The 12541-nt window shown below is 44.3% G+C and overlaps 1 protein-coding gene across 1 annotated transcript in view; it reads right to left on the bottom strand.

The window, feature by feature from the left end:
* Positions 1–6389: 6389 nt before the first annotated feature.
* Positions 6390–12541, bottom strand: part of Mtfmt (mitochondrial methionyl-tRNA formyltransferase) — a 17513-nt gene continuing 11361 nt past the window's right edge. The window contains 4 exon segments of the mRNA XM_021207612.2: positions 6390–6659; positions 6662–6823; positions 10223–10305; positions 11559–11637. Of these exon segments, the coding sequence (XP_021063271.2) occupies positions 6627–6659; positions 6662–6823; positions 10223–10305; positions 11559–11637 (357 nt within the window). The 3' untranslated portion in view covers positions 6390–6626.

Raw genomic sequence — 12541 nt, 5'->3', positions numbered from 1 at the left:
CAGCTAATAGACTTTCTACTGGCTTAAACTCATCTCTGTTCGGTCTTCTCTGGGGAATACCCTACAACACAGGTTTGCCTCAGACTTATAGTGGTCCTCCTGTTTCTGCCTCCTGAGTGCTGGGATTACAGGTGTGTGCCTTCACAATAGACTTGTTTCTCTTTGACAAAATATCATTTGTTTTAAGTCACACAGAGCAATCATATGTGTGTGTGTGTGTGTATATATATATATATATATATATATATATATATATATATATATATATATATTCATGTCTGACAAAGATATACATCAAAGGGCTGAGGTCGGCTCGGGGGTTAAGAGTCCTTCTGCTCTTGCAGAGGACCTGAGTTTAATTTCCAGCACCCATATTAGGTGGCTCACAACCACCTACTTGTAACTCCAGTTCCTAGGGATCTAATTATCTTTTCTGGCTCCTACCAACACGTGAACATGCACACACACACACACACACACACACACACACACACACTTTTTTATTTTACTTACTTATTTGGTTTTTCAAGACAGGGTTTCTCTGTGTAGCCCTGGCTGTCTTGGAACTCACTCTGCAGACCAGGCCAGGCTGGCCTCAAACTCAGAGATCTGCCCTCCTTTGCCTCCTGAGTGCTGGGATTAAAAGTATGCACCATTTTTTGCTGCAATTTTTAAAAGATATACATGAAGTAATGTAATTGTTAGACTTGAGCAGAAATTGGCAATTGAATAAATGATGAATTAAGTTTTAGCCTATGAGTTTATATGAAAAGCTACTCATAAGGCTGGAGTTGGCTGCTCTTGCAGAGGTCCTAGCTTCAACTTGTAGCATCTACATGGTGGCTTACAACCACCTGTAACTCCAGTTCCAGGGGATCCAGTATCCTCTATTGGGCTCATTGGCACTGCATGCCTATGGTGAACATACATACACGAAGACACACACATACACAAAATAAATTTTAAAAATCTATTCACATATTATTTTTTGACTAGTATAATGAAAACAACTATATTCAGAACTATACTATACTCTAAATCCTTCCATAGCTGCCTATTGCCTTCAAGTTGATATCTAATAAGAAGCTTTACTGAAGTTTGGCTCTCCAATCAGCTCTCTGTGGGTCCAATGTGCTATAATTATAGCAACTACACAAAGGGCCCTTCCCCTCCCTTATCTGGTGATATCTCAATGCATTAGGTCTTGGATCTAAAATGCCTACCTTTATTGGGCCCATTTGAGTATTCCCAGAAACCAGGGATTCGTTAAGAAGTGACTGGAAAATACTTTTTCTTTTCTTTTTTTAAAGGCCATTCTGTCTTGCAATAATTCCATCTTCTTCTTGTTTTGAGACAGGATCTCACTATGTATCCCAGGCTGGCCTTGGATTCAAACATGGGCTCTTCCTGCTCTAGCCTCCTGAGTGCTGGGTTTACCAGAGCATGCCATCACACCCAGCTTGAACACCATGTTGTGGGATACAAGCAGATGTACAGATGTGAGTGCACAATGCACACTTGTGGGTGTGCATGCAGAAGCCATGGGTCAGGGGTCTTCCTGGTTGCTCTCCACCTTGTGCTTTGAGACAGGGTCTCTCACTGAACTAACCTGGAGTTGACTGACTGGGCTGGATGACCAGTGAGACCCCAGGATCTTCCTGTTTATCTCCTGGTTGCTAGGGTAACAGGAGCACCAACTTTCTACAGGGCTGCTGGAGATCTGAACTCAGGTCCTCATGCTTAAGAAATCACTATGCACTGAGCCATCTCCACAGCAGCCTTGAATATCACCACCTGGATGCTGACTTCAGTGCCAACATAGCAAACAATGCTGTTTCCCCACTGCTAGATGGAGGCCCAGTCAGAGCGCAGTGGATTATAGGGATCAGACACTGGATAGATATTCTAGAGCTGCCAGAGAAACATGCTGACTTGCCTGTTCTCCAGTTTGTGACCTAAAGGCCAGACAGAATATTGATGATGAGGTTATTGTGATTAATAATTTATTAACTGCCATCTGTGATTTGAGAGCCCTGAATTTGAGGCTGAGTCTATAGTTCAGTTGGTACCAAGCATGCAGGAAACGCTGTCATTCTAGCATTGACAAGGAGGTAAACAATGCTGTGGGTAGAGGGCAGAAGAGAGAAAGACAAACATAAATGCACATATACATACAAACACTCAGAGAGACACCCCTTCTGACTCTATCCTTGAACAAGACATTTTCCTTCTCTCCAGGTCTGGTCTCCTTGGTTGTAAAATTAGTTTATTTGCACTAAATCTCTATGTTCTAACTGTAAGATCAGAATTCTATCAACTTAGGGGACTATATTAAGGGTTTTTTGTTGTTGTTGTTTTTTAAGTCAGGTTCAGATGTAGCCCAGGCTAGTCTCAAACTTGCTCTATAACTAAAATGTTGTTGACCTTTGGATCTTCCTGCTTCCACCCTTTGCTTGCTGGGATTACTGGCACACATCACTTTATGCAGATTTGTGGACCAAACCTAGGGCTTCAGACAAGCTAAGTCCACACTCCACTAACAGGGCTATATCCTCAACCCCACTAAGGAATAAGTGCAAGAGCTTTCCCTCAAGAGTTGTTCTGATAATCCTCCCCACTCCCTACTGTCAAAAGAGCAACCCAGGGCTGTGGACACAGCTCATAGGTATAAAACTCTAGCAGTTTAAGCCCTAGGTTTGACCTCCAAACAGAAGAGGAGGAAGAAGGGGAGGTGGGGGTGGTTAAAAGGACTGGCTGCTCTTCTAGTGGTCCTGAATTTTTTCTTTTCTTTTCTTTTCTTTTCTTTTCTTTTCTTTTCTTTTCTTTTCTCTTTTCTTTTCTCTTTTCTTTTTCTTCCTTCCTTCCTTCCTTCCTTTCTTTTTTCTCTCTTTCTTTCTCTTCCTTCCTTTCTTTCTTTCTCTCTCTCTTTTTATTTTTTTTAAAGATTTATTTTATTTATATGAGTACACTGTAGCTGTCTTCAGACACATTAAAAGAGAGCATCAAATCTCATTACAGATGGTTGTGAGCCATCATGTGGTTGCTGGGATTTAAACTCAGGACCTCTAGAAGAGCAGTCAGTGCTCTTAACCGCTGAACCATCTCTCCAGTCTGAGGTCCTGAATTCAATTTCCAGAAGCCATATGGTCTCTCATGATCATCTGTAATGGGTTCTGATGCCATTTTCTGACATGCATCTGTACACACAGAAAAAGCACTCACATACATAAAATAAGTAAATACATAAATCTTAAAAAGAAAAAACAGCTGTGAGATGGGGTGGGGGATGGGGTGAGGAAGTGTGTATCTCACAGTAAAGCACTTGACGGGCCCTGGGTTGCTTTCCCAGGGCTAAAATTGGAGAGAAGAGAACATAAGGGAGCCTGGTGTTTTAAAAAGTTAAAGTAGCTCCCCAATAAAATGTCTCCACGGCATCAGCTCTGCCTGCAGGTTGCTGACCTGAGTGGCTTTGATGGTGAACTGTGATATGAAAGAGTCGGGTTTTAAATTTTGTTTTCCGTGCTTAGGGACCAAATCCAGGGCCGAGCTAGGCAGTGTTCTTCCACTGAACTAGACCTCTTACCCTGAAATAATATTTTTAACTTATTTGTGTACTTTTTTATAAGTCCTGGGAATAAAATCAGATCTCACATATGAAAAATAGGCAGTCTGCGATGGAGTTACATGCTGTTGCCCCCTTCAAGGGCTAGTATTTTTTTTGTGGTGCATACACGTAGGTATGTGGTCATGTTTGTGTGTGCATTCATGCATGCATGTGGACCAGAGGTCAAACCTCAGGAGCTATTCACCTTGGTCTGTTTTGTTCTGGTGTGTGTGTGTGTGTGTGTGTGTGTGTGTGTGNGAGAGAGAGAGAGAGAGAGAGAGAGAGAGAGAGAGAGAGAGAGAGAGCAAGTGAAGATGAGATGTCAGGTACTGTGCTAGCTTTATATAAACTGGAATAGAGTCACACGAGTGGAAGGGATTTCTGCTGAGAAATCAGTCCCTACGGTCAGGTTTGTAGGCAAGCCTGTAGGACATTTTCTTAGTGATTGATGGAGGCGGGTCCAGGCTATTGTGGGCAGTGCCTCTGTAGGCAGTTGTCCTTGGGTTATATAAGAAAAGCAGGCAGAGCAAGTCATGAGGGGCAAACCGGCAAGCAGCCCACCTCCATGACCTCTGCGTCGGCTCCGCCTCCAGCTCCCTGATGTGAATGTCTGATGGTGAAGCATGATATGGAAGAGCAAGTGAAACTGAACCCTTTCGTCCCAAACTGCTTTTGGTTGTGGTGTTTCGTCCATAGATACCTTCCCCTATCCCCTTCTGCTTTATTCATTTGAGACAGGTTCTCTCAGGAAACCAAGAGCTTGCGGTTTCAGGTAGGCTAGGTGGTATTAGAAACACTGTCTCCCAAACCAAATAAGAAGTTATTTTAAAGAAAGGGGGGGGGGGAGCTGGCAAGATAGCTCAGTGGATAGACACTGACGACCATGGCTTACAAGGTAGAAGGAGAAAACTGACTGCCCCTCCCCACACACAGATAAATCTGATAAATCCTGGGGTTCTGATTCTTCACAGTGTAGCAATGCCTGAACTTGTTCTATCACGTATGTCTTTTGTTTTTGTTTTTTGAGGCAGGGTTTCTCTGTGTATCCCTGGCTATCCTGGAACTCACTGTAGACCATGCTGGCCTCTAACTCAAAGGTCCACCTGCCTCTTCCTCCATGTGCTGGGATCAAAGGTGTCCGCTACCACTGCCCAGCCTTCATTTCCTCGTCTCTGAGATGAAATTCTGAGCTCTTGTCTCACTCTAAAACCTTTTTCCTCATGTTGGTGTAACCGTGTACTTCACAGTGTGGCTGCCCCAAGGAGAAAAACGATTGTAGAAGGCCCAAAGGTTGAAAACAGCAGTACCACAGACATGTAGTAAAGGCAGAGAAACGGCAGATTTATAATGTGGGCCACAGTCATGAAGGCCATCGAGTCCCCAGATCTGCAGTCTGCCAGCCAACTGGACAGTCACTAGTTTCTGACTCCAGTTCAAAGCCAACAGGGCTGTCTCAGAAGAGCAGAATCGTCTAACATCTACTGTTCTTTCTCTTCATCTCCTCCCTTCCTTTCTTTCTCAGGCAGGGTCTCTTGGTGAATCTGGAGCTCACTGAACTACACTGGCTGGCCAGTGGGTCACTGGGATCCATCAGTCTCTGCTGCCCCAGTACTGGGGTCACAGAAATAGCTACCATGTCTGTTTTCTATGTGGGGGCGGGGGATCCATACTCACAGTTTTATGCCCTTTTAGGCACTGTACCCCCAAGCTATCCACCTTGCCTTTTGTTTTTAACTCACATTAGAAAAGCAATCAGCATCACTCAGTTGACCCACTAAACGTTGTTAATCTCATCCAGAGATACCTTCAGACATAACCAGAGTACTTGACTAAGATAAGGCCACTCTGGGGTTTAGTAAACTTGAGAGGTGACAGCAAACACCACCAATTATTAAGTGTCCATGTTGGGCATTTTCCTGGACATTTCCTGTGTAATATACCATTCTGCAAGGCAGTTATTACCCAATTATTAAGCTAAGAAACCAGAGTTTTAAAGATTTAAGTAAGTTATCTCGAGTCACTTAACTAGAAGCTATCAACAGTTCTTTTTTCATTTGCTTTTGTTCTTGAACAAGTTCTCATGCACCCTGGGCAGGCTTTTTTTTTTAAAGATTTATTATTATATGTAAGTACACTGTAGTTGTCTTCAGACATCCCAGAAGAGGGCATCAGATCCCATTACAAATGGTTGTGAGCCACCATGTGGTTGCTGGGAATTGAACTCAGGTCCTCTGGAAGAGCAGTCAGTGCTCTTAACCACTGAGCCATCTCTCCAGCCCAGGGCAGGCCTTAAACATGCTTGGTAGTGATACCTTGAACGGATCCTCCCACCTTCATCTTCCAAGTACTGGGACTACAGCGTGCACCACCACACCTATTTGTGTGCTTTAGAGATGGGACCCAGCACTGTGTGCACACTAGGCAAGTATTCTACCAACTGAGCCCCACCCCATGCTGGAGCCCCGTTCAAGTCTGGGGTAAAGTAAACTTTTTTCCAGCAATAACAGAAATCCAAATAGGAATGTCCTATAGAACCTGCAGAGAGCTGGGGACGCCCTTCAACTTCTGATGTTCCTGCTTCTGCTGTCTGAGTGCTGGGCCTACAAGTGTGCACCACTGTCTGGATCATGAGGTGCTGGGATTGTACTCAGAACTTCACCAAGGCTAAGCAGGCACTCTACCTATTGAGCTAGGCCCGCAGTCCATAGACACACCATTTAAAACAACTTTTTAAAAATATATGCACACCATTTAGTTGTCTCACTCTTCAAAGGATAAAAGCTCCTTTAAGCTGAACATTATAAATACAAATTTTATTTAACCTTCTTGTGTGATTCAAGTAGAAAAGTCCGCCCTTGACTGCTACACACAATGGAGAGCGAAAGACTTCTGCCTCCTGACAACCACTTCTCTTTCTCCCACGCTGTCATCTTCTTTCAAAACCACAGCAGTTGCTTGTAAATCAAGCTTTTAATAAATTACAAGTGTGTAATAGGTCCTTGTCCGTTCATTGTCTTTCTAGTTACTTAATGCACTGTTGCATAGCAACAACTTTGTTTTCTGCTGCATCTTTGTTGGAAGTCTGAGAGTCTGAAATCTGCACTGGCTTGGGTGAGCGTGGGAATTTTTCTGGTACCACGCATGCAAATATCCATTGTAGAAATCAGTAGCTGTTAGTGTTTTCTTAAGCATTACTGACCGAACACCGATCCAGCCACCCTAAAGGACAAAGAACAGATAGTGAGTAGACAATGGGGGCAAAACTTGACATCAAAATAAACTGTACTTTATAAACCTCATCAGGCATGGTGATGCAGCCTTTAATCCCAGCACTGGAGAGGCAGGCCAGGCCAATCTCTGAGGTCAAGGAAAGCCAGGGTTACCTAGTAAGGCACTATCTTTAGAACAACAAAAACCTCAAAATGTTATAGAAACAACTGCTGTTAGTAAACGCCTAGCTGCAAAACACATTGTACTGGATAACATGTACTGCCTTGTCTCTAAAAGTTCCTCATGAAGGAGCAATAACCACTGTCTTAACCTATTTCAACAGAGGAAACAGAATACAACGCTACCCAAGCATAACAAGCCAAGGCCTGAGAGTTGGCTCCATAGTTAAAGAGCACGCACTGCTCTTGTAGAGGACCAAGGTTGATTCTCAGCACCCACTACTGGGCAGCTCACAACTGCCTGTAACTCCAGTTCTGTGCGGTTCAACACTTCTAGCCTATGTGGGCACTTGCACTCACATGTATATATCTCTACACACACACACACACACACACACACACACACACACACACACACACACAGAGTTTTAAATCCAAAAACAACAGATCTAAAAGGTAGGCAAATCCAATATCAGCACAGGTTAGATAACTGATGCTGGTGATTGGTGGGTGATTTTTTCCAAGGTAACACAACTGATAAGAGTAGCTCACACACTCCCCAGCCACAGCTGCTCCTGTGAGAGCCAAATACTGACAGAGAATGAGTACATTCAGACTCAGACCAAGACAGGTCATCTGGTGTGCTTCAGAGAGAGCTGAAGAGAACTGAGCAGTGGTAGGGGGCTCTGCACATACATAAAGTCTGTGTTGGTAGACCAGTCTTTCATACACATTAACACATGCTTCGTGAGTATTCAAAATCTAACATAACTACCACAAAATAGGAAATAACAGGAAACAAAAGGGATGTGGACACTTCTGAGAAACAAGCCATAGCTTTGTTAAACAACTGTCCCAGTCATTAAAAAATTTACTATAGCAGCCAGGTGTACACGCCTCAATCCCAGCACTGCCCAGTAGAGGCAGAGGCAGGCAGATTTCTGAGTTCCAGGCCAGCCTGGTCTACAGAGTGAGTTCCAGGACAGCCAGGGCTACACAGAGAAACCCTGTCACAAAACAAAACAAAACAAAACAAAACAAAACAAATAGCACACACACACCCCCAAAAAACCTACCCCACTATGTAGCCCAGGATCAGGATGGCCTAGAACACAATATGTTGCTGAGACAATCCTCCAATACACAATCTTCCTGCCTCTACTTCCAGGGTGCTAGCAACAGCAGGCTCTTAATCACTTGAAACGTTTAAAAGAAGTATTACTATTACTCTGTAAGTGTGCATGATAGGGGGGACATGTAGAAGTCAGAGGTCAGCTCTGTGGAGCTAGTTCTTCCCATCTACCGGGTGTGAATTTTGAGGACTGAACTTACTTAGGTCATCAGGCTTGTGTGTCAGGAGCCTTTCCTGCTTAGCCTTCCTGAGGGCCTTCTCCAGCCATTTTAGGTTATTCAAAAGAAAAAAAGAATTGAGCTGGGGAGAAGGCTCAGAGGGTAAAGCATTTACCCAAGTTTGGATCCCTGGAACATACACAACAGCTTCAAGAAGTCTCAAAGGGGGCTTATAGGCCAGATAACCAGGATCTGCAGTGGAGAGCAGAGATTGGGTCTCAAGTGAGGTGAAAAGCAGACTGACCCCAGGCTCTCCTCCGCCTTGCATGTGTGCTGTGGCATGCATGTACCTGCATTCACACACCCTACACACATATAGACATGTTTTAAAACTTTCCTCGGGCATGAGACACTCAGTCAGTAGAGGTGCTTGCTGCCCAGCATGATGAGAGAGTGCCATCCCTGCGATGGACAGAATGTGAGGGGAGAGAGCCATCACCTACAAGCTGCCCTCTGCCCTCCTCTGAGCACATCTGTGAGGCGCTTTCCTGGTTGTTGATTGACATAGGAAGGCTGGGTAGGAAAGGTAGCTAGGAGGCTGCAGAGAGTTCATTTATTAGAGCACTTGTTGCTCTTACACAATACGGAGGTTCAGTCCTAGCACGTACAGGGTGGCTCATTACCATCCCTAACTCTAATTGCAGGGGACCCAACACCTGATGGGGTGGACATTAGGCATACACATGTAGGAAAAGACTCATATATGTAAAATACGGAAGGAGGGAGGGAGGGAGGGAGGGAGGAAGGGAGGGAGAACTTAGCAAGCCTCTGCTTCAGTTCCTGCCCTGAGCTCCTGTTTCTACTTTCCACAGTGATGGAGTGACCTGGAAATGTGAGAGGACGGTGTTTTTTGGTCAAGGTGCTTATTCGCAGCACAGGACACGATGAGGACATTGCCCTTGTTAACTGCTGTTGATGACTGACATCAGATATCAGAGCTTACTGATTAAGTTAATTACTAAAAGTAACTTCCAGAAGTCCATCATTATGGAATCTTCTTTCATTGGGTAGCAATGATAAATCTTCATCACTTTAAAAAATTATGCTGGAGGGGGCTGGAGAGATGGCTTAGCGGTTAAGAGCACTGACTGCTCTTCCAAAGGTCCTGAGTTCAAATCCCAGCAACCACATGGTAGCTCACAACCATCCGTAACAAGATCTGACACCCTCTTCTGGAGTGTCTGAAGACAGCTACAGTATACTTACATATAATAAATAAATAAATATTAAAAAAATTATGCTGGAGAGATGACTGTTTCTTACAGAAATTAAATTGTTTTTTAGATTAATCTGAAACTGAAAATGCTGTCTTATCAGTGCTCGACTGCTGTGAAGAGACTCCATAACAAAGGCAACTCTTACCAAAGAAAGCACTGGCTACAGTTTTGGAGGCCTAGTCCACTATCATCATGGCAGCCTGCTTGGAGTGGAGAAGTTTTATATTCTTTTTCACAAATGAGGCATAGGGACAGACAGACTCTGGACCTGGCATGGGCTTTTGAAACTTCAAAGCCCACCCCACCACGACATACTTTCTTTCACCAGGGGCACACCTCCTAATCCTTCTAAGCCCTTCAAAGAGCTCTACTCCCTGGTGACTAAGTGTTCAAGTCGGTGAGCCCATGGACGCTATTCTCATTCCAACCACCACAAATGGTAAATGGAAAGTCTGGTATGGTGGTACATACCTGCAATTTCAACACTCAGCGGGCAGAAGCAGGAGGATCAGTTTTAGGCCAACCTGGGCCAAAAACTCAACAGTGAGTTCAAGGCTGGCTTAGGCTACTTAAGACCTCATCTCAAAAGAAAAGGAAAAAGAAATACAAATTACAAATTTAGCAAAAACAATCACAATAACTTGAAGCTAAAGTCAACGTACCTTGCAGTGAACCAGCAGCATTTGCGATGGTCTGTGGTACACCACGGACCCTGGAGTTACAGTCTGTCCTGTTAATTTCAGATCTAAGAAGGGGGAGAGAACACAAGAGAAATAATTATGCGACATCATGGTACGCTTTAAAAATCAATGCCATGTGTGCATATGTGTAATGGAGTTAGTGTGCATATGTGTAATGGAGTTAGGGTGCGTATGTGTAATGGAGTTAGGCAAGCTGGGCTTTACAGAGACCCCCAGGCTGCCCTCCCCAGCCCTGGGTGTAACATGGTACAGCACGTGCCCAGCATGTGCAAGACCCTGGGCTCCATCTCAAAAGCACTGACCAACAATTAAAAACAAACAAACAAACAAAGACTCTGCAGAGGCAGAGGTAATGATAGAGGGGTCACACTTGCTAAGCCCTAGCTCTGTGATCTAAAACTGCCTGGAGCCATGTGCTCTGGCCAGAGTTCTACACAAATCAGAAGTTATAGTCCTTGATCCACCTCCCAGGAATCACCTTTGATGCTGAATTTGTCAATTCAGTACTGCCATTTTGAGAAACTAGTTGCCCAGCAGTGGAACAACTCACAGGATGTGAGACTTCCTCTGCGTGGTTGTTTGAATATGCTTGGCCTGTGGGAAGTGGCACCATTAGGAGGTGTGGCCTTGCTGGAGAAAGTGTGTCACTGTGTTGTCTGGCTTTGAGGACTCCTGGTTTTCAAGCCCCGCCCAGTGCGGAAGAGACCCTCCTCCTGCAGAAGACAGTCTCTTGCTGCTGACTTTGGACCGAGATGTAGGACTCTTGGCTCCCACAGTACCATGTCTGTTTGGATGCTGCCATGCTTCCTGACATGATGACAATGGAATGAACCCTTGAAACTGTAAGCCAGACCCAATGATTCTTTATTAGAGTTGTCCACATTCCTGCTTGCCACATCCCGAGACTGCTCAGGGACCTCAGAAGAAACTGTCATGTGAAGTGCTATGCTCGCTCTGCACTGTCCAGATATTTTCATTATTATATTCACCAGTGTGACTTTAACTAAGTCACTCTACAGCCCCCCCTCTGGAGTTTATAGGAGCAGTGACACTGCCTGCCAGCTTCCAGGTCCATGTGATGCTTGCATGAGAAAATACACATAAATGGACTTTGCAAGGGATAAGGAGAGCAACTGCAAGGTGTTATCATTAGTGCACGGAAAAATAACAAAAGAAAACACAGATCCTTATGTGCAGTCTGTGTCTGAGAATTAGAAATATGGGGGGGGGGGCGGCACGGCACATTTTCAAGTGGACTGTAGTGAACACAACTTGCCAGCTCTTCAGAAGTTAGTACCTGCAAGGATGGCGTCATTAACTTCTACGAGATCCAGAAGTTTAACTGTGTTCTCCATCCAGAGTGTCTGCAGTGGGACCTGCAATCGGAACGGAAGGACTCATGAAGGAACGCATACAAAGCCCAAAGCCTTTTGGACACTGCCATATATTAACCCACTCCGAAGTTCCTTCCATGTCCAGACAGGCTGGGCACTCCGTCATCAAATCTGCTGAAACAGAGCCTGAATGACCCTCTGTATCATCTCTGCGGTGTGTGTAAGAGCTTACGTTTTATGTAAGAGTCAATATTTTTTAAATAGTAGCCTTAATATGTCCAACTAAACATTTATGCTCAGTTTGGAAGCAAGAATTAAGTGTTCGTGTTAAAGAAAGTGATAGAATTTCATACTTTCATAAGAGGCAGCCACTGTTAAAAGTTTGGTGTGTATGCCCTGAGTTAGTGCCCTCACACCAAATGTTATTACTGCAAAAGCCTAGAGCATGGCTGTCAGTGCATGTGTGTCTCCTTTACCTGTGCCTACGCACACCTGTGTCCATCTGAGAATTAATTACAGTTATAAAATCATATATAATACCTTTATAAAAGACATTTCACACATTCCCAATTTCTTGCTATTTCAGACAGCGGTGTCTTGCTGTTATCAACTGTGGCAGTAAACAACTTTGTGGGACTGGCTGGCTCAATAGGTAAATGTATTTGCTACTAAGCCAGATGGCCTGAGTCCTGTGTGAAGGCCGGACAAGATGGAAAGAGAGAATACATTTCTCAAAGTTGTCCTCTGACCAACACATGCATGCCTCAGCACACATACTAAATAAATGTGATGAGGACACAGCTTTGTAGAGACACCTTTAAGAACTTAGATAAAGCCGGGTGTGGTGGCGCACGCCTTTAATCCCAGCACTCGGGAGGCAGAGGCAGGCGGATTTCTGAGTTCGAGGCCAGTCTGGTCTAGTAAGATATTGACTTTCTTTACTTAG

Source organism: Mus pahari, chromosome 10 (genome assembly GCF_900095145.1).
Source record: "Mus pahari chromosome 10, PAHARI_EIJ_v1.1, whole genome shotgun sequence".
Lineage (NCBI taxonomy): Eukaryota > Metazoa > Chordata > Mammalia > Rodentia > Muridae > Mus > Mus pahari.
The sequence above is the reverse complement of the archived record's forward strand: the minus strand, read 5'-3'. Positions and strand labels throughout refer to the sequence as shown.